General features: G+C 50.7%; 1 protein-coding gene across 1 annotated transcript in view; it reads right to left on the bottom strand.

The window, feature by feature from the left end:
* Positions 1-21491, bottom strand: part of EPHA8 (EPH receptor A8) — a 52447-nt gene extending 30956 nt beyond the window's left edge. Inside the window, exons 1-2 of the mRNA XM_059866483.1 lie at positions 21407-21491; positions 8915-8979 (exon numbers count right to left, since the gene is read on the bottom strand). Of these exons, the coding sequence (XP_059722466.1) occupies positions 8915-8979; positions 21407-21491 (150 nt within the window). The remainder of the gene's footprint in view (positions 1-8914; positions 8980-21406) is intronic.

The raw sequence follows: 21491 nt of genomic DNA, 5'->3' as shown, positions 1-21491 counted from the left end.
ACTGGCACTCCTGCTCCTTTGCCTTCCAAATGATCACCACCTTTCTCCCCACAGCCTCAGCATCCCCCTCCAGCACCTTCCTGGGGTCTTGGCTCTGCCTGGAAGCTGGCAGGGAGCAGGCCACCACCTCAGCCCCTGTGTGTACCCAGCTGTCTGTGGGGGTTGGGGGAGCCAAGTAAATCCCCAGCCATGCTGCACAGAGCAGGAAAACAAATCTTTTAGGCAGCATTTTAAGTACTTTAAAGTAAACCTCTAGGCTTGTTCTGACAGGGCAAAAATGGTGTCTTCTTATGCGAGTGGTGACTTGTGTTTCATTAGACACAAACCAGCAGTCCTGAGAGAAGGATGCTCTGCTCAAAGGAGGGGAGCCTCCAGCCTTCACCCCAGTGATGTGGGAGCTGACAAGGATGCAGATCCCTGGGACCTGCACCTGCCAGCCTTGCTGTGTGGCTGCCAGCAATGCAGGGACAGGGCACAGCTAGGAGAGGGCAGCACACCTCCAGAACATAAGAGATACAGGAAAGAGGTATCAGTGATACCTGTAAAACAGTCCACTCCCTTCTCCCCTCTCAGATGGGAATGTCCTTCCTTGTTTGACCTCCCTGACCTGCTACTTCTGGGGAGGTGTTGTCATGCCTTCTGCTTGTGTGAGGGTGGGCAAAGCAGTCACTGCAGTCATGTACATCTTCAGTTTTCTCCAGGAGCTCCAGTTTTCTCCTGCATTTAGAAGAAAATTCTGCTTCTCTGTCCTAAAGAGCTTAAAGCAACCTCAAAAAGGCAGCAGCTCCAGGTGCAAACTACAATGGAAGCTCATTTTAAGGGGAATATGCTGGCAAAGGGGGTCAAAATCAAACTGTTCTGAGGGAAGAAAAATGTTTTGTGATGCATTTAAAAAAATTGTCTTCTGAATTCCCAGAAATGCCCAGGTTTGTCCTGGGATAACTGGGAACATGCCCTGCACTCCAGTACTCAGGTGAAGAACATGGAAAGGGGCCAGGCTACAGGTCTGCTTGGCCAGAGGGATGAGGGCAGCAGCCCTCAGCTTCCCAAGCCAGGGATGAGCCTGTCAAAGGCGCTGTGACACCCAGGACACTGCCCTGCTGCTTGATGGGGGGGCACAGGGGTCCTGGCAGTGTATGCAGCACCAGGCATGGTCCAGCCCCTGGCAGTGCTGCAGAGCAGAGCAGCTCCCCAGTCCCACATCCACTGGCGCTCAGGCTGCTGCAGTGCTTCCGAGGGGGTGGAAGTCGCTGTCAAAATTAATTGAGCACAAATTAACACAACAGCTGTTTCCTGTCTTCTCCCTGCTGAGTTTCCCGGGGGAATGGAAGCAGAGCTGTGCATGGGAGGAGCCCCACAGTGTGAGGGCAGAGCTGTGGGGGTGAGCAGGGATGTCCCCCACAATGCATAGCCATCTCTCCTCGGCACTCCCTGTGCAGTCAGGGCTCCCTACGAGGATCTGGCAAGGTGAAGATGAGGTTATTGTGAGCACCAAAATGCTTTGGATCCAGCTCATCTGGTTGGTTTTGGTCTCCAGACATTCTCTCCTAAATCTGGCAGAGGAGATAGAGCTCATTACAGCCACATCCCCACATGGCAGTCCCCATGTGGCAGTCCCAGAGCTGGCAGCATCCTCCCTGCTGACAGAGCAGGAGATAAATGCCCACCTCCAAGTACCAGCAACAGTCGGTATCAGCCACACCTCCACCCTCTGGGGTGAATTTGGAGAGCTTGCATATGCACCATCACTCTTTCAAACTTAGTGCCGTTTTGTACAGCAGCTGCACTGGCAGTTCTGTCCCTCGGTCCCTTGGGATCCCAGTCTGAGACCAGCCCAAAATACCACACTTGGCCTGCAGGGAAAGTGCTCTAAGAATGGGGCAGGCTACCTCAGCTCGTGGCTCAGATGCTACAGATTCATCTTACCAGTGTGTCACAGATCAACCAAGGTCCCATAGGCCCTGCCAGGTCCCAGGAGTTACAGGGCCTTTGGGATCACAGAATCCAAGAAATTATTTGGATTGGAAGTGACTATCTTGTTCCAACCCCCTGCCAAGGCAGGGAACCCTTCCACAGCCCAGAGTGCTCCAGACCTGCCTGGCCTGGCCTTGGACACTTCCAGGGATGGGGCAGCCACACCTTCTCTGGGCACTCTGTGACCACCCTCACAGGGAAGAATTTTTTCACAATGTCCAATCCAAATATACCCTCTCTCAGCTTAAAGCCATTATCCCTTATTCTATCACTGCTTAACCTTGCATAAAGTCCCTCTCCAACCTTCCTGTAGGCCCTTTTAGGTACCAGAAGGGAGATGAAAGGACCTGCTTCAGGAATCCCCACGACTGGAGGGGTTTTTCTGTTTCACCTTAGTTCCAGGCTCTGTGGGCAGGAGGGGACCTCTGTGACACTGGGTACCACTGGTTCAGGAATGAAGGCAGCATGCACACCCCAGTCACTGCTGGCTCTCAGTTCATGGGCTGAGGTGGTTTTATGAACCAAAGATCAGCAGGGCCCCACCAGTGGGATAAGATCCCCCAGCGAGATGGAAATGAGGACATCATAATTAATGTGGTGAGCGCACGCACTGGGGGAGGATGTGATTGCACCTGCATTCAGGAGTTTGCCTAATAGTTTAAATTAAAGTCAACACCAGTTATAAAATATCTGCCAGATTATGAAAGGCAAGAGATGCAAACACCAGATATCTGGGCAGCTGAGTGAGGCCTTGTAAGTCTCCCAGGGCCTGTGTGGCACAGCAGAGGAGAGGGAGGAGGAGCAGAGGAGAGACTGTGTCCCCCTGGCGGCAGCTCAGCCTCCCTCCATCCTTACAGCGCAAAGGAATGAGTGTCCCCAGCCCTGGGACAGCTTGCGGGAGGAAAGCCAGGTCTGCCTGGCATAGCAAAGCTTTTGTGGCCACAGAGACATCCGGCACTTTCCTTCCCAGCACGCCATGGCACCTTCTCACACCATTGTCACTGGGAGAGGAAAAAAAGAGAAGGCTATTATTGAAGCTATAAATCATTATATGGGAAGCCTTAATGGAGATAATCCCCATGGAATCAGTGACTGCTGTGCCTAAGGAGGGATTTTTCAGGCAGTTAACTACCCTGAGCTTCACTGCAGGTGATTAACTACTGGTAGTGACCAGCATCTGGGGAATTAGCAATAACCCAGGATTTACTGAACAAGCACTGGGAGATGAGCTTTTATCTCAATTACCAGTCTAAATCTTTATTTTCCAATGTTCCCTTCCTACACTTTTTTTTTCCCCAAAGAAAATTAATTTCACCACAGCTTGAGCTGTAACTTGCTGGTACTTCTGGATCCAGGTAGAGGCTCCAGCTTGGAAGAGAAACCCAAGAAATACAACAGGAACATCAAAGTGAGGGAGAGCAGAGACATGGCCTAGGCACATGGGAGAGCCCCAGTAACTCTTGGTGGTCTGAGAAGAAGAGATGAACCTGAAGGGGGGGGTGGAATAGCCAGGACACAGCACAGCTCACACTGGGGATGGGATTTTACGGAGTGGGCTTGGGGCAAAGGGAGACCCTGCTTCATGACAGATGAGGCTCATACCAGCCATGTACTGGCTGTTGGCTGCAGGATCAGACCCAGGCAAAAAAAGTCCCCTGGTATGTAGGCATGGCTCTGCAAATAGCACACTCCCAGGGCTGAAATCCCCATTCTTAATGCACAAATAGAGCTGGGAGACCATCCTGTGGCCATGTCTGTGCTTTCAGATGGGGGTTGCAGCAGATCTGGTGCCTTTCTGACTGTGTTCTCTCTGTGTACTGTAGAATGAAGGAGGAGCACCCTTGGCTAACTGTGCCCAGGGGCCTCAGGATACATCCCTTTCTGAGGAGCAAAGGGGCAGGGATGGGGAGCTTCAAAGCCCTCTGAAGTTCTCTCATGATTCCCACCAACAAAGCCAACATGGAGCAAGTCAGGTGGGATTGCTGGGGATTGTACAGGGCCAGGATTTGGACTTGATGACCCTTGTGACTCCTCCCAGCTCAGGACAGTCCATGACTGTGACAGATGTTGGGGCAGCTGCCTGAGTGGCAATGCCCAGCAGCTCTCTGGGCTGACCCCAGCCCCTGCTGCAAGAGGGAAACTGTGGGGCCACCATAGAAGGTGCTGGTGGGGGTGGATGGCGAGGTCATGGGCAGCACTCAAGGTGCTCCCATCTAATCAGCTTTTGCAAAGCATCATTCAAGCTCCTTAGATACCCTGTGTCTGAACAAAATAATTTCCTGTTTGACTTTGTAAATCAAAGTAGACGATACAATTATTATTAATAATATGTTGACTTATCTCATCAGTGTTTTAATTAGTCAGTAGAAAGGCAATTTGCAAAGGGGCCGATCAGCTCCCTCTGATCCAGCAGGTCACATGCCAAGCAAGGAGAAGGGAGAGAAGGGCACTGGGCCACTGGGGCATTTTGCTGGGGAGAACTGGGATACAGGAGGCATGGCAAGGGAAGGGGTCGACCACACTGATAAGAGTTTAATTTTCAATGCAAAGGGAATTGTTCTGGGAAAGGAGCGAGCTGCAAAGCTCCTGGTAGCCCTTTGAAGTTATAATTGAGAGGAACGGCAGCCTGCAGGACAGGGATGCTCTCGGTGACCCTTCTGCTTCCTGCACGTGTCTCTGGGGTGGAGGTGAGGGGGGGGATGCAATTAAACCCCTGAGCAGCAATTACAGCCAATTACCCCTCAGTTAATTGTCTGTCAAGAGAAAACGTCAAAACAGGCCAGGCATGGCTCCCTGATGGCCTGACATTCCCCAGGGCCCACGGCACTGCTGACCCTCACTGTGCCAATTGCTCCCAGATCCTGCTCCTCTGCTCTTGCTGGCCGTGGCAAACCCAGAGAGGGAAGTAACCTTCCAGTGAGGCAGGTAACCTTCCAATGAGGCAAGTTCACCTTGCCCACAGGTATGGTAAAGACATCGGGACTTTGCAAGTGGTACCCATCCAGTTTTGCCTTAGCTGTGCAGGTAGCTCTGGGATCTCCCAGTCAGAGGATGAAGCCTCTGAAGCTGCTGCCTTTCCTCTGGATCCCCAGGTGTGACAGGACCGACAGGTGCTACAGGGCAAGCCACAAGTCAATGGGCAGTGAGCTAACAGACACAAGTCCTCTTCAGAAGCTCCTCAAGCTGGGGACCAAGGCTCTGTGCTGCTTAGTGCCATGAAAAGACCCAGGTAGAGCTACCCACCTCCTACTGTCTGTCACCCATGTCGTAGCCCTGGGGGGAATGGAGATGTGGGTAAAGCAAAATGAACATGATTTCAGCCAGCAGTTCTGTCCTGTAGCAGGCCCAGAGCCTGCAAGGGCTCCCTGGCGTTCAGCAGCCTAAGATAGGAAATGCCAAGTCATGATGACTGGACCTTAAAAGTCCCTCTCTTCCGTCTTCGGACCCTTGCTATCTCTGTAAGACTACAGGTCACTTTCCTTTAACCCTTGCTATTGGACAATTTCCAAAACGCCTGTATCTTATAAAAACCCCTACTTTTGCCCAGCCCGACAGAAGAGCTGTCCTTGGGAACCTTCCCAGAAGAATCAATAAAGACATCACTGTGGAACCCCACACAGACTTCTCCTCTCTCTCCCTGCATCTGCCTGCCTAGGCACCTAGCAAGCAAAGAGCTGAAACCACAATGAGCTGATAATCACTAAAGAGCTGGTATCACTTAATCTTGCTGAGGTTGCCTGTGGCTAAGAACTGCTTGGGAGCTCGGACAGGTGGACAGGCCGTGCCCAGCAGGACTGTGCTACCCAGATCCACTGCAGCCTGCTGGGGACACCCCGAAACCCAGCCAAGGCAGCATTACTGTCCCTTGGAGGAGGATGCTGTCTGTGTCTGCCCACAGATGGAGCTGACACATTGTGGGGAAATCCTGCACTGCGGCCCAGGCAGGACAGCTGGGAGGTAGCAGGAATGGGGGGGTGGGGGGTGGCACTGCCACCAATCTTTCAGCTAGAGTATCTAAATTAAGGAAATGGCAGCAAAAAGAAACGACCTCCATGAAAATCTGGCTTCACAGTACAATGCCTCTATACAACCCCAACCAGGCCTTCCAAAGCTATGGCACGGGGCAGGGGCAGGGACAGCCCCAAGGACACACAAAGCACCGGGCACAGATGGTGACCAGCAAAGGGAGCTCCTTTCTTAGTGCAGGGATCACACCAGATCTCCCCCACCTAAGCCTGAACTGCACTCTAGGGGCTGCTTGGGAGGCATCTGCTCAGAGCCAGACCATTGGCACTGCCAGCAAGTGTTTTACCCCAGCATCCCTGAGACACCAGCACCCTAATGCCTCTCCTGGTGACAGCGAACAGATCCAGGGCAAATTTTCCACTCAGAAAGGACCTGGAGGTGAAGGACCAGCAGGGAGGGAAAGGAGTGAGATGTGCTTTCCAGATTAGTGATACAATGGGCCATGGAGGAAGAACCATGGTCCAGACCAGTGTTTAGAGGAGCCATTAAAACATCCAGCTGGAAAAATATCTGCAAAGATGAGGGTGTTCAAGACAGTTTCCACACAGGTATGTGGTCATCCTGTCAGTAACAGTGCCACAATTTGGGCAAAAGCACAGGGTAAATGCACAGTGGAGTTACCCCACGACTGACTAAGGTCCTCTAGGACTCAGCAGCATGGCCAAGAGGTGGCTCTGGTGTTGGGTGTTACACAGAACTTAATGTTGTGAGCCTTTTTGGTTTTCTTTTACTTTTTTGGCATCCAGTATTATAATTTTGTTTTATTCTTTGTTATATTTATTTACTCTTTTTAAAATTTACTTACAGTTTTATTTAATTTATTATACATTATTTAATTTATTATATAGATTATTCATTGTATTATAATTTATTTTTAATTAACATCACCAATAAGATGGAGAACGCAGATGTACTAGTGTTCAAGAGCTGCTGGTGAAGGACTGCTGGGCATCTGCTGTAGAGAGCCCTGAGACTCAGCCCCAGCCCCTGTGGTCACCTGACAGTCACAGCTGACAGTCCAAATGGGGTGGGGTTCTGGATTCATCCCTGGTTTTGTCAATGTCCAGCACAGGATACTGCACCTTAGCTGACCAAGGAAGTCCCTGGTGTGGTGAGAATGAGGCTCCTGTAGGCTCAATCGTTTTGTCTGCTTTGGGAGTGCAAGGCCCTGCCCAGCACAGCCAGCTCAGGTGGATTCATCCTCACCCCAGTCACCTTGGTGATGCAATGGATTCCACCTGCATTTCTGACAGGGACCAAGGGCCTAGGCACAGTGTCACCCAGAAGGATAATCCTGGGCAGTCTGCAAGCAGCGGGTGGTCTGACTATGGGAAGGAATTGCCTGGGGAGGGATTAAGGACAGAACACTGGATGTGGACAATGGAAAACAGCCCCGTCTCCCAGAAAATCCCAAAAACATTCTCCCTTGCAGGAGAGCAGAGGAAGCCCTGAATGTGTGTCAGGCTCCTCAAGGATGCCACGATCTGGCAGCAGGGCTGGGATGAGTTGACAGCTGATCAGTGACAGGACAGCAGTGACAGCCAAGGGCAGCCATGAGGAGGACAGCATTTGCTTCATCCAGGCAGAGGCAGAAGAAGGTCCCCTGGCTGCAGACCGGAGGCAGGCAAACCCTTGTAGCGATCGTTTTTTAACACAGGCACAATAACAGCAACACCACAGGACCTGGAGGATTTACCAGCACCAGCAATTTTGCAGCCAAGGATGTTTTTCCCTCAAAGCTGGGCTGCTCTGGGAGCTGAATGAATTGACAGGTCTGAAGGCCCGTATTTATGCAGGAGATCACATCACATTAGTTCCACAATCCCCTCTGACCTTGCACCTCTCCGTCTCTTACATTCCCAGGATACTCATCATTGCAACAACTAACTGCTAAAATTAGACTTGAGTTAACGATTTAATATATTTACATATATGATAAAGTCAGATAGAAATCTGATCATTGGTATTATTATGAATTCACTGTTCTGATCACTCCTGTTCAAGCAGTGCGGGGACTGAAAGTCTCAAGCAACAGATCAATGAAAATTATTAGAGGCCTGGGAACATTTCTGTGGGAGGTGGAATTGAAAAGATTAGGACGGTTTAGTTCAGAGAGAGGATAAAAAGAATGGACATGAAAAATCAACACAGCCGCAACAGCCAGGTAGGCACCCCAATTTTGCACGTTTTGTGCCTGCAGAAAGCCCTACTGTGCCTTGCAGTTGGTCCTGTGGGTATTTATGGGATTGTTTCTGTTCACTAAATGAATGAGCAAAATCCTTCCAGCCAAGTCACCCTGACATCTGAAACTCACTATTTCCAAAAAGCTACTGTGTCAGGAAAACCAGGGCATGAAAATGCAAGTGAAGGGAGAGTGTGGAAAGGATCCAGCCAGTGGAGATGGCAGGCTCATATGGGAGTCACCATGCCACCATCCCTCTTGGACACACTGCAGGGCTGTGAGTTTGCACCCCCATTCCTGTAAGATGAGATCCACAGGGGAGGCCCCCCTGCCCCTCTTGCCCATTTCTCACAGAAATTTATTGGATTCGAGGTGGTTGGGAGCTTCCTGGTCATTTGGGGCTGTTCCCCCTGATGCTCACCTAGTGCAGTGAGGAATGAGACACTTCTTAGCATGTCCCAGCTCTTGAGTCCCTCCAAAGTTCAGGACCTGGTGACAGCCTGGCCCTTACCAGGGAACATGGAGGGTTAAGTGGCATTTCCAAAACAGCTGTATCCCTCTGCCAGTCTGTCAGGCTGGCATTTTCCCAACAGACATGGTCTGTTTGCCTCATCAGCACTGACTCGGGGCTGAGATGTCCATTCCCTACTCATCCCCTGACCCCTGCCACAGTGACCCATGGTGACCCATCCCACTGGGGTCCTCCTCTGCCAACAGTCCCTTCATACTTACCCCATGTGAGGGATAAGTCATCCAGCCCCAGTCTCCCAGGATTGTTGACGTGTCTAGCAAGTTCACTGGAAAACACAGGAGCAAAAGCTGTGTTAGAAAGCTTTGTCTCCATCTCCAAGGAGTGAGGAACAGAGCCACCATGAAGAAGCCCTCTTCACTTGCCACTTCCTTGAAAATGTCCCCCACCCATCAATCTTTCTTCAGGGACTGCCTGCCTGGATATGAGGCAGGTATGGAGTTTGGAGATGGCAATAAGGGATGCTCCCCAGAGCTGGTGGTTCAGGATAGATTTGAATCTTGGCCCCAGCACTGAGAGCAGTGTGACCTTTGGGGGAGAGGAAGCTGCAAAGAGCAGGTTGGAGGGAATGCAAAGCAAGGAAGGGTTGTGGAAACAAACTCCCAGCATCAGGTTGTCCACCAGTCCCACTGTGGGCCAAGACTGATGCAACTGGAGCATCATTCCTCGGATGTACACTTCTCCTCTGGAAGCCCTTTAGGCTAAGCTCCCTCTCAGCATCACTGGTTTGAAATCTGCACTCCAGCAGCTGCTGTAATTGTGCACTGCAGTGCCCAGTTCCAGCACAAAAAGACTCCCATGGTCCTGGCTGACACCCCACTGGAGAAGTCCACCAAAGCCAACCCCTCCAAATCCCTGCCACCACCAGGAGCCCAACTTAAAGAGGAAACAGAGGCAAACTACAGGCAGAGGGGAGCAGACTGTGTGGTAGGAGAGGTGAGGATGCCTTCCAATGTGCTCAGAAGCTTCCTGTGGAAACCTGTGCAGTGGCAGCAGTGGAGGAAAGCAGGATGCCATGGCACTGCTGCCTCTGAGCCATCTGAGCCCACAGCATCAAGCAGAGGAGAGCCTTGCCTTGCCTGATAACCTTGAGTTGCTCAGCACCTGGGGAAGGAGCCCAAGCCCCAGCTCCACGGTGCAGACCCAGAGGGATGGAGGTTTGGGGGAGGCTGCCAGCAAGGTGCCTGGACCTTTGGTGCAGTGGGCACCAGGACCCTGATGCCTCAACACCCCCCCAAGAGCACCAGGCTCCCACAGGGATCTCCATTGCCTCCAGCTTTCCCCATTCCCTTTATCCTGAAGCCACCCAATGAGGTCAATGCTGTGGGAGGCTTCATCCTTTCTGGCAGCCTTTCCTCACCCTTGAGGAGCACCAAACTGGACCTGGAGGCACCTCATCACAGCATCCCTCTGCAACAACAGCATTGGGCTGGTCCCTGGGCTCAGGAGGGATGGTGGTCTTGTTGCCAGGACCAGCTTGTCACAGCAGGGACAGGGCATATCAGGACAGTGGCTCCAGTCCCTGCAGAGCCTGGGCTCAGCATGAGGCTGCTCCCTGTAGCCTGAGGAACGGGTGCCACTTTCATTTACTATTACCAGGCAGGGAAGGAGAGGGGAGGAGAGAGGAGCAGAGACGTGAGCTGGCTTTGAAACACCCAGACGTCATGCTCCTGACAGAGCAGATCAGGAGCTTTTGAGGCATTTATTAATGTTAGCAGAACAATTTGAAAGAATTTCCAGGGTTTCTTGTGTGGTTCCATTCGCCCAACAGCAGGCCAAACCCCTCCACTCCCTCCGCAGCATTGCTCCCACTGCTAAAGAGGCCTCTTGCCCTCAACACAGAGTAATTACCTCAGAGATCTCAAATCCATTTTTATTTGTTATTGTTAATCTGAAGATTTTCTGCCTATTTTCCCTGGGTAATTCACCCAGCAGGAGCCTAGGCTTGGGAGCTTCCCCGTTCACAGTGCAGGACCACAGTCCTGGTGACCCTCAGCAGGCAGGTTGCAGGGAGGGGACAGCTTTTGCAGACCCTCTCTCCCCCCCCCACAGTGGTCTCTGCACCCTCTTTCCCACGCTGGGATGCTCAGCAATGGATGTGGCTGCCTCCCACTGCTCTGCAAGCAGCAGGAGGAGCCTGCATGAACTGGAGTCCAGCAGGATCATTGTGTTACGAGGGAATGATGCTGAGAGCACGTAGTGGGGTGTACCCCAGACTTCTCTGCCAACAGTATGTGGGACCTGGAGCCAGCTTGCTACACTCCATCCCACCACCCTGACCATGTGGTCATCACCCAGTCTCACAGAGATGTTGCCATGACCTGAAGGAGTCTTCTCCTTTCAGTTGCTTTGGTTCCCAGACAACCTATGCCAGCTTGCATCCCACTCATGGTCAGATTCCTCTTTGAAGGAAGAGGGATAAGTTTCTTTTATTCCCTCACTTCAGCCAAGTGCACAGAGTCCTGCGTTTTAAGCCCACACAGCAAGCACTGCACAAACACAAAGGCACTGTGTGTCCGAGAGCTCCTGTTAACTCATGGGATAGCACACGTGCCTGTGGATCCCAGTGTCCGTCCAGCAGCACTGACATGCTCCGATATGGGAACACCAACACTCTCCCAAAACCCAGCTGGTTACAGCCCAGGTTACTGCCCAGCTCCAAGGGAACCAGCCACACCTCATGTGACCAGTGCCTGTTCAGCCCTGTGCAGCGAGCTCCCGGCTGCGTTGCCTCTCCAGGGTGATGCTCAGAGCCTGCCTTCGAAGCCGCAGGGTGAGCAAGACTACCACAAAGGACCCCTTTCAGCTCCAACATTTTTTCAGAAAATCTGCTGGTTTGGGAGACCTCTCTCCTGCAGCTGGGCAATTCTCTCTGATGCTATGGACTGTCTGCACGTATCAGTCTCAAACCGTGAGCTCCATTTTGTTTTCCTCAGCACCATTTTGTTGTTTCCCTATTCTGTGCCTTGGCCTTGCCTCGGCTTATTGAGCCAAAACACCAGGAGGTGTCAGGGGAAATTCTCGCCCTGGTGAAAAAGCTGTCAAGCCTGATTGCCCATTCAAATGTAAGCACCTAGGAGCGGAGCAGGTCGTTTCCCAGCACAACTGGGGTCTGCAGACGGAGTCTCACATAGGGCAGACCCTCATGCTGCATAAAGTTGCATTGTGTAATGGTGCATGAGTAGTGGACATTGCAGCTTCTTAGATACAGACTGGGCAGGAGTCAAAGTGTGCAAATCAACATATGATGTATGTATATATTGTATTTATACCTATAACTCTATTGTTGGATCTATATCTGTATCCATTTCCATACCCCTATCTACCAAATTCTATATCCTGTTTGGGATAAGTGAGGGAGCTGAGACTGGGACTAGCATCCAGAGGATGTGCATTTTACTTCAGACCATATATCTCTTGCCATATATCTGTATCTATATCTTTTTCTATATCTCTCTATATCTATATATCTATATCTATATCACCTGTATATCTCTATTTTATCTATATATTTATATCTGTATCATATATATCTATATCTATATAATCTATAAAGAGTGAGTGCTTAGATACCCTTCCCAACACTTTCACTGGTGGCCACAGCTCCCACAGGGATGTATTGCATCCCTACAAACAGATGTGGGAGCACATTGGAATCTCACATCCAAGCATCCTGGGCTCAGGAATGGGCTTGTGGTATCTAGGGGAGCTTATGCATCCTCAGCCCATCCCAGGTTCATGGTGGGGTGGTGGAACAAGCCCGGGGGTGACACACTGGTGGATGTGCTGAGTCCCAGCCTCTAGAAAAACAGTGGGGGACCAAAGAGGGCTCTGAGCACCCTCACTAATTGTTAACCCACCATGGTCCTCCCTCTAATTACTCCATCATCTCCCTCTTAGGCAGGGGCTTTGTAGCGCAGGCGTGGGGAGGAAGGGTCACTGGGAGCAGCCCTGTTCCCTTGGGCTTCAATTCCTCTCCATCACAACTTCAAAGGCCTCCCAAGATTCACAGCAAGGCTCCCCCCCCCACATGCAGCAATGCCTTTTGCATCGATAATTAAACTCTTACCAGCACAGCTTGGCTGCTCCCCACTACCCAAAGACCAGCAGGCTCAGCTCCACAACTCCAAGCAGGTCTACACAGCCCACAGCAGCCCCACAGCGCCAGCCCCTCTTCATGGGGGAATGACACAGGGAGGGTTATCTGCAGTGGGAAGAGAGTCTGGGAAAGGGGCAGCAAGAGGCTTCCTGAGAGGAGGGGAACAAGAGCCAGTGGCATTCACTTCTCGTAATCTGGGTCAGAACTTGGAAGGGGCATGTGGGGCCAGGGCGGGTCAGCTGTTTGTGTCCCACCATTTAATGCAAGGGCCAGCTGAATAGGCAGCCGTGACCTTTCCAAATCGGGAGGCAAAGCTGAGACAAAAGTCTTACTGGCCTTGGAACATGGCAAGAGGACAGGATGGGAAGCTTCACATTCAGCCTCCTGATCCCTGGGACAGTATTTATCTTTAAGGAATGAAAAATAGCCATTTATTCCCCAACGCATGAGGCCAACATGGGTAGGGCTCGGAGGGAGGAGCGGCCTGCCTAGAGGGCCGGTCAGCTCTACCCTTTCAGGAGCTGTGTGCAGGAATGTATCCGACAGATCCAGGTCAGCAGTGGGTTGCTGCTCTGCCAGACCAGCAGCCAGATCCAGGCAGGATTTGTCCAGCAGCTGCTCATCCACAAGGCTGCACATGCTAAGGACACAGCAGGGATGGGGCTACCCTCGGCACCCACCAGCCTCGGCTGCCCAGAAAAGGAGTTTAGAAAAGCAGTGCGGGTAGATCCAGGAAATATCATCAAATCTGGCAGGAATTTTGGATTTTCACACTTCTGGAAATGCCAGAATCAGGCTGGAAAATAAAACAAAGCAAAATAAAACAAACAAACAAAAAAAAAAAGAAAAAAAAACAGAGTCGAAAAATACCAAACAAACAAAAAAAAGGAAATAAACACCAAAAAGAACCCCCAAGAACAACCAAAAAAAAAAAAACAACCCCAAAAAAAACCCAAAACCAAAAACCACCAAGCTAAAAAGCAACATTTTCAAATGAAAGCAATGCTGCTTTTTGGCTGTGCCCTAATTCCCATTTCAGGATTTCTTCTCAGACCTCCAGATTGTTGCTGTGAACTTTCTGCATTTAATTTTATATCATTTTGTAATGCATCAGGAGCGGCAATGCCCATAAGGACTGCCCAGAGGGTCACCCCTTTTCACTATACCCAGAGCAGGAGATACTTTGATGTAGGAAGAAAGCTTGTTTGTTCAATCAGTGCTAACAAAAAGCCTCAGTTCAGGTTTTAAAAATAAAATTATCAACCTGATCCTTCCAGCCCCTGCATGATATCATGTAAGATAATGTGCAGTGCAAGAGCACATTACCTACCCATGGTAGGACTGAGGTGTTGTGAAATAATGCAAAAAATGAAACAAAACAAAAGACCCTGAACAAAGTGTTTCTAAGGCTAAAAACCTTGAAATCATAGGGCAGGTTTTTTCTTCCCGGGGAAAAAAAAAAAACACATCAAAAGCTGAACAAAAAAAAAAGATGTTCCCTCTCAAAACTACAGGTGGGAAAATAGAGATGTAAAATGGTCATGTATCCTCCTCCATTTGAGACTCCCAATGCTTGTGTGCAGGACGACAGACAGGGAGAACTGGGCATGCTGGTGTAGGAGACCCAAATCAAACACACTACCCCCCACTGGGCAGGGTGTTACAGTACTGGTGTACATCCCCAGTACTGGTATGTACCCCTGGTACTGGTGCACACCCATCCCCAGTACAGGTGTGTACCCATCCCCAGTACAGGTGTGCAGCCTGGCACTGTGGCACTCATTGGTTCTGGTGCAAGCTGAAACTGGAAATGTCAGAACCCCCCGGGCTGTCCCAGGGCTCGAGGATGAGTGTGCAGGGCTGGACAGGGCTCTGAGTGAGGGTGAGCCCACACTTCCATGTCCCTGGTCCTGGAGCCAGTGGGAAAGTAACTATTTCAGGTTCTAGGGGGGACTGGGCTCGTTGTAATTCAGGGCAGAAGCCAGAGGAGGAGGTGGGAAGGCCCTGGGGATGGGGGGGTGAGCAAGGTCAGGGATTCAAGAAATACCAGGGAAACATCCAAAGTGAGCAGGGGAAGAAGCAAGACTGCAGTGAGGCTGGGGAAGGAGCACTGGGGTGCCTGTGGCCCTGGAGGAGGCACAACTGGTGCCCCCAGGTCTGGATTTGGTCATCTGGGAGTCACACATGTCTTTTCTTCCACAACATCCCCAGCCTGAGGGACAGCAGAATGACACAGCCCTATCCATCAGCAGAGAGGAGCCTATGCCTGGCACAGCCACACCTTGATATCTCATCTGGCTAAAGCCCTGTGAGAACAGATTTATTCAACAGATTTATTCAACTCCCACACCACCAAAGGGTGGCTCCTGGCATCCCTGACCAAAGCCAGAAGCTTGAGGAGCAGGTAAGGCACCTGCACCCAAACAGGGACTTCCCACTGAGCTGCAGTGTGGGTACAGGGACAGCCTAAACACCTTATGGTGCCAGTAATTCAATATCGTGACAGCCTTTAAAAGTTACACAGGAGTTTTCTAACACAAAAAAAAATCTTCTGCTTGCAGTCAGCAACACCTCTGTGGTACAGATTCCAAGAAAGGGGAGCTGTGTCCAGAGGATTTTGTCCCAGTGTCCTCACTCTAGTCCTGACTCCCTCTTCTCTTTTCTCACATCTGTTGGGTATAATAAAATAGACACAAATGGATTTTCAGCTTTAGTCACCGAGGTGTTTTCAACCTCTGCTGCATTTTTTGGACATTGAAGCTCATGCCACATAAGCTGCTAACACTGTCCCAAGTCCTTTTCCCAGACTATCTCACTCCCCACATGTAAGCTGCATGCCCCCTCAATTATCTCCTGCCTGCTTGGGATTTGGAAGATTTCTGATGCCATACTGCCACTTCTTCCCATGCCACCCACTGTGACTCAGGCAAACCTGGCACTGGAGAGCTGTGCCTGTATCAGAGCCAGGGCAGACGTTGCAGCACCCTGAAAATGCCATTCTGCCCTTCCCACCGATCCCTGTGCCCCTGCAGTCCTGGTAAAGCCTTGTGTAACCCTCTCTGGAATCCTCACTGGGGAAACGTGGGTTTTACAAATGTGCTTGCTTATCTGGATTATCTGGAGGGGCTTTGCATGGCAGTTTTTCAGGCTGTCGTATGCTTTCCCCCTAATTTCTCTGAGGACATCTTTGCTCTTGCACCAGTTGGCTACCCTAAACTGTGCTGAGCTGTTTGTACCCCAATGACATTTTTAAAGCATATTAATTTCTTTTAAAGGCTTTTTCCTTTGCTCTCTTAAAAATAGCTTTCTAAAATGGAACATTTTCATGGACAAAAATACCAATACTAACTGCCTTTGAGGGAACAGGCTGAATATCTCATACCACTGGTAATTAAATATCACAAAAGTCCTTAATAATTGTATGGAAGGTGCATAACACAGAAGGTATTTCTGCCGCAAGTTCCAGGAAAGACCCTGGAACTTGCAGCACCATTCATGCTGGGATGGAGCTGGGATGGATTCATCTATCCAGATGCAGCCAGCACTGTTGTCACTCACTAATGTGGTTAAATAAGCATTTTAATATATGAGAAACTGGACATAGAGCAGAAGATGCCATAGGCACAACTATGATAACCAGGGCTGGAGGTAAAGAAAAATCACAGAAGGGAACCTGCAGAGCCCAATCTGCTCATGCCCACAAGGGCTGCGAGGTGCACAGGTTGAGCTTACCACTTTCATAGCCGAAAAATATGGGCTCTTTAATCCTGCAGGAAAAGCCTAGCAAGAACAAATGGCTGGAAGGTGAAGCCTGGGAAATTTGTATTAGGGAAAGAGGGACCTGATTTTCAAAGGCTGGGGCTGATGAGCCCTTGGAAAGGATTATTAAAAGCAGCACTGCCTTTGCCGATGTTTTCAGATAGACGGCGAATACTTTTCTGGCCACTATCCCTGGGCCAAGCACATTTAATTAGGCTTTATTGGTGTGCCTGGATCTGATCCATCAAGGAGTTCCATCCTTTACACAATTGTTCATGATACCGAGTACTGCGCACCGACACGGGCAGGACAGGGGGTTTGGTTTCGTTTTCAAGGTAATACAAGTGCATTATCTGACCACTGCCTTTGGGACTGGTAAGGCTGAAGGGGTTAATTGCCTCTGTGACAGAGGAATCATTTTGAGCGTTGGCCAGGCAAACAGGCTGGGTTAGAAGAATGAACTATCAAAAACTGTCAGGGTATGAATAGAGTTATCATATGAATGGATGTGCCCCTGGAGATAAAGGCAGCACCGAAGACTGCCAGTGAGGCCAGCAGGGACAGGCAGAACACAGGGCCTGAGCAGAACAAAGAGCAGAGGTGGCGGGATGTCTCCAGAAAACTAGTGCTCCCCAAGTCCTGCTGCCGGCACCCAGCATTGATGCTGGGATGTGCGGGATGAGCTTCCACCCTTCCTGAGCATCGCTGGGGCTGGGCTTTGCTGCTGGCTTGTTGAGGTTTTTTTGAGTAAAATATTTTGCTAACCACCTTTCAAGAATCTAAAAAATAAGGAATTCTTTCCTCCCTGAAGCAATTCATTAGGTTTTCAGCTGTACTTAAATTTGGCTTCATCAGATCCATTTCCACCATCACCAAAATGGGTGCTCATTTATTGTCACTGGAAACAACCCCTTGCAATTTCAGGAAACAAGAATTCAAGGAGAATGAAAAACCTGCCAAAGTAGGTGTGTTTTATACACAGGTGTGTTATTTTTCTGCAAATTTTGGAGGTTGATTTTCCAGAAGTTTTATAAGCTATTAATACAAAAGGGATGGAAATGAAGATGGCATCAGAAACATATCCTCGTAAGCCTACCTAAAATTATGCAAATATTTTCTTTATATCAGCATTTTGGGAGCAATCAAAAAAATTAAACACCCCCAGATTTTTTTTTTTCAGTATTGTAGCGTAAACCAGCTCCCTGTTTTAAACCAATGCTTCTCCATCCCTCATCACCAAAAGTCCATAATCTTAAACACTCTTGTTTCCTATCTTCAGAGAGGAACACAGACCCCCACAGCCTTTTTAAAACGGAAAAGGCAATTTCCTCTCCCTTTCAATGTCTTGCTTTTCCTGCAGCCCCGACTTCGGCATTGTTGCAGAGAAGTAGGAAAGAAGCATTGAATAAACATGCAGATTAGTTTTTACCTTTTTTTCTGTCTGAGCAGAGGGGCAATTAATGAGATTACAATGAGAGATTAGCGGGGGAGACCCCCATGAACCCTTCCTGTGGCCCCCGTTTCAGCAGCGCAGCAAGCGGCTGGGTTTTCCCAAGGATTCTGGCGCTTTCCCGCACCCATCCCTGTTGAGTGGAGGAACAAAACCCCATCACTGTGGTACAAGGAAAAGATGTGCATCCTCTCCTCAGCTCATCCTCCCCTGTATATCACCCCATCCCCATCATCAGCTGTTTGTCTTAGCCAGCCCAATGTGCCCCAAAATGCTGGGGGAAATGTCCCCAGATCCCCCTCCCCTGCTTCACCAGGTCCCCACATGGAGCTCTCCCAGCTCACCCACGGGCCATGGGGTCCATGTTGTGATAGGGAGGAAGGTCACCCCTCTCATGGACGAGGACAGAGCTGAGCTGGGGACATCACCTGGGAGGGAGTAGACCCCCAGCAGCAGCATTTGAGGTGCCATTTTTTTGACAGAAAATACCATTTTTTTACCCCCCCACCCAAGCTGCAAATGTGATGATTTCTGCCAAGCTGCAAATGTGATGATTTCTGCTCGTCTGATTTTCTTTCAATTTAACAAAGATATTTCATATTTTATTATTTAACTTCAATTTGTGGTATAATATAAAATACCCGCTTTAATATTTTCACCTATGCAACTCAGTCTGCAATAGTGTAAATATTTTTAGTCTGTCATACTTCATATTATTGAAATATCTAATACTGAAATATCATATATATTGAAAATAATGTTTCTACCTCCCTGCTCTAAAGCAATTTAATAATTTCTGACAATTCTTTTTTCAGTGCCCCAAATAAAAATCTTCCACATCCTACAAATTTTTACCCCTCTTTAAAAAAAAAAATCTGAGTTTTGGCTTTCAATGCATTCTGCAATGGCAGCCGTGCTGAAATGGGGGATTTCCCATGGAATGGCGATTCCCTTTTCCTCCTATTTCTCGGGCACGCCTGCACACAAGACTGAAAGGAATAAAAAATATAAGCATAAAACTTCTTGGAACAAATATTTCAGGAAAGTGAAAGGCACTGGGAGCTCTTGCAAAGAAAAAAAACTAGGTTGAAGCTGATTTTTTTAACAAGTTAATAATTGTTTTTATACACCAACTGCCTCCCAATACATGCATGCAGAGTGCAGCACACCATGGCCTGAAATTTGCTTTGTGGTTGTAATTTTCTACCTTGCAGCTCTCAAACCAGCACTGGGTTTGCTCGGCAGTGTGTCCAGAAATGCAGGGCACTGAGAGGCTGAGCAGATAGAGATGATGGGCAGCCAGGCTACACCCTCACAGCGTGCCTGTAGCCACCACATGCTCTGGGATGGGGCAGCCAAACCTGGCACAACTGGAGTGTGGCATGCACCAAGGCTGAGCTCTGCTCTGCAGCATCTCCCACACTTCCAGTCCCATCCCATGCCAGGGTGCTCAACGACTGGCACCACAGCCGATCTAGTGTGGACGCTGCTCCCAGCCCATCCCAGCACAGGGACACTGGGAACTGGCAGAGCCCACAGCCACATCACCATTCCTCTGCTCATGTTGGCGACCCAGCTGGCACTGGGTGCCCCATGCCAGGGCACAGCAGAGCCCCAGGATCCACAGGGCCATGAGCATCATCGCGGTGGTGGATGGAGCACCACTAGCTTTCTGCAGGCTCCCAGACCTTTTCTTGATGCCATTCAGTGCCTCCTGTCTGGTCTAATCAAGATCCAGCCTGCTTGGTCTGCCCCAGAGCCCAGCACATCCCCAGCTCTGTGCAACCTCCTGACCAAGGCTGTGATTGAGGATAGCTTTCTTTTCCAACAAGTTTTGTGGGAAAGCCAGGTCTCTCCCAGCTGGCAACAGGCAGACAGCAGTGCAGGGCCTGGCTGTCCATGCAGACACCATGAAGCCCAACTCAGCATCCAGCAATCTCCTCCGTAGAGTACAACAAGGAGGCACTTGCCTCACTTGTCAGTGCCCAGCGTGCGCCAAGTCCAGGCAGGGCTGTTTGGCTTTGCAGGGCTGCAGCACTGAGAGCCTGGCATTGAACAGGCAGCATCCTGCACCACTCCCTGCCCGGGGCATGGGGCAAAGGGCAGCTGCTGCATCCCAGAGCAAAGACCAAGCAAGGGCTGGGAGTGTCGGGGTGCTGGGGCCCCATTCTGCACCCTCACAGCCCACCCCCAGCAGTGAGACCACAATGCATCCCCCTGTGTGGGCAGCAAAACAGATGGGAAAAGGAGCAAGAAGAAGGCCAGGAAGTAGGCATTTGGCAGAAAACAGAGTTAGGACCAGCAAATAACTGGAAATTGGGAATAAAATGAGGGAAATGCTGGTGGATGTTGGACAACGGCAGTAAGCACAAGGACCCCACCCAGCAGGGTTCTTCTGCACAAGGCACAGGGGTGGCAGCCCTTGGGCCTCAGTGTGCTGGAAGGATGGCAGAGATGCAGGGGCAGGAGAAGGGAGAGATGCCATGGGGCAGGGACACCGGCCCCGGGACGCGCTTCAGAGCCTGTGCTGTGCTAGCCGTGGCTCTCAAGCACAGCAGAAGGGAGGAAGGATGCTGCTGCCGGTGCCAAGGACATGCTCGGGAGCGGGAGCAGCAGATCCCTGGCTATGAAGATCAGCAGACCTGGGAAGCAGCCGTGCCGCCGCTGCCAGCACAGAGGGAGACAGGCGAGCGGGTGGGTGGCGGGAGCTGGAGCAGCACTGCCAAAACCCAGGGGGCCTGAAATACTGGAGTAGGGACACGGACAAGGGCCGGGGATGAGGGCAGCCGGCAGCTGGGTAGAGTGGCTGGCTGGAGAGAGCAGGCCTGAAGTGGCTGACACTAAGATGTCGGGAGAGGATCCTCAGCTGCATCCCTGCTTCCTACTTCAGAAGTTTCCAGCCCTTTCTCTCACGAGAAGTTTCCCACCTGAATGCCCTTTCCAGCTCCCCTCATCCTCCACACACCTTCCTGTGCCCACCCTCTCGCTCCATCACAGCCTGCGCTGCTCGGCCAACACGCCCGGCCCCGCACTCCTGCCAGCTCCAGTGATGGGGATCGCCATGGCTGAGCTGGTGCCGGTGTCCCTGTCCTCTCTGCAGCCACCCCTGCACGCTGCAGCAGAGCCCGGGCAGAGGAGGGAGGCAGAGCTGCAGGCATTGCTGCAGAGTCAGGTTCTCCTGACCAGCTCCGAAGTTTTGCCTCTGGTGCAAAAGCTCCAGGATTAGCAAACTCAGGCAGGCAGGAACCTGGAGCTGCACTCCCCTGGGAGCACAGCGAAGCAAAGCCCGGCATGGCTGAGCCCATGTGGGCACATCCAAACAGCCACAGCAATCCCGCGGGTGCCCCTAACTCTGCCCCGTCACTCCAGGGCCATCCCGGTTCCTACCTTCGCTGGTGGCGGCCGAGAGGCAGGCAGTCAAGGTTATGACGACGGAGAGCGAGGATGTCAGATCCCCCTGTGCCCATGCCAT

This window comes from Haemorhous mexicanus, chromosome 23, assembly GCF_027477595.1.
Source record: "Haemorhous mexicanus isolate bHaeMex1 chromosome 23, bHaeMex1.pri, whole genome shotgun sequence".
Taxonomy (NCBI): domain Eukaryota; kingdom Metazoa; phylum Chordata; class Aves; order Passeriformes; family Fringillidae; genus Haemorhous; species Haemorhous mexicanus.
Note: the sequence above shows the minus strand (reverse complement) of the source record. Positions and strands in the feature narration are given on the sequence as shown.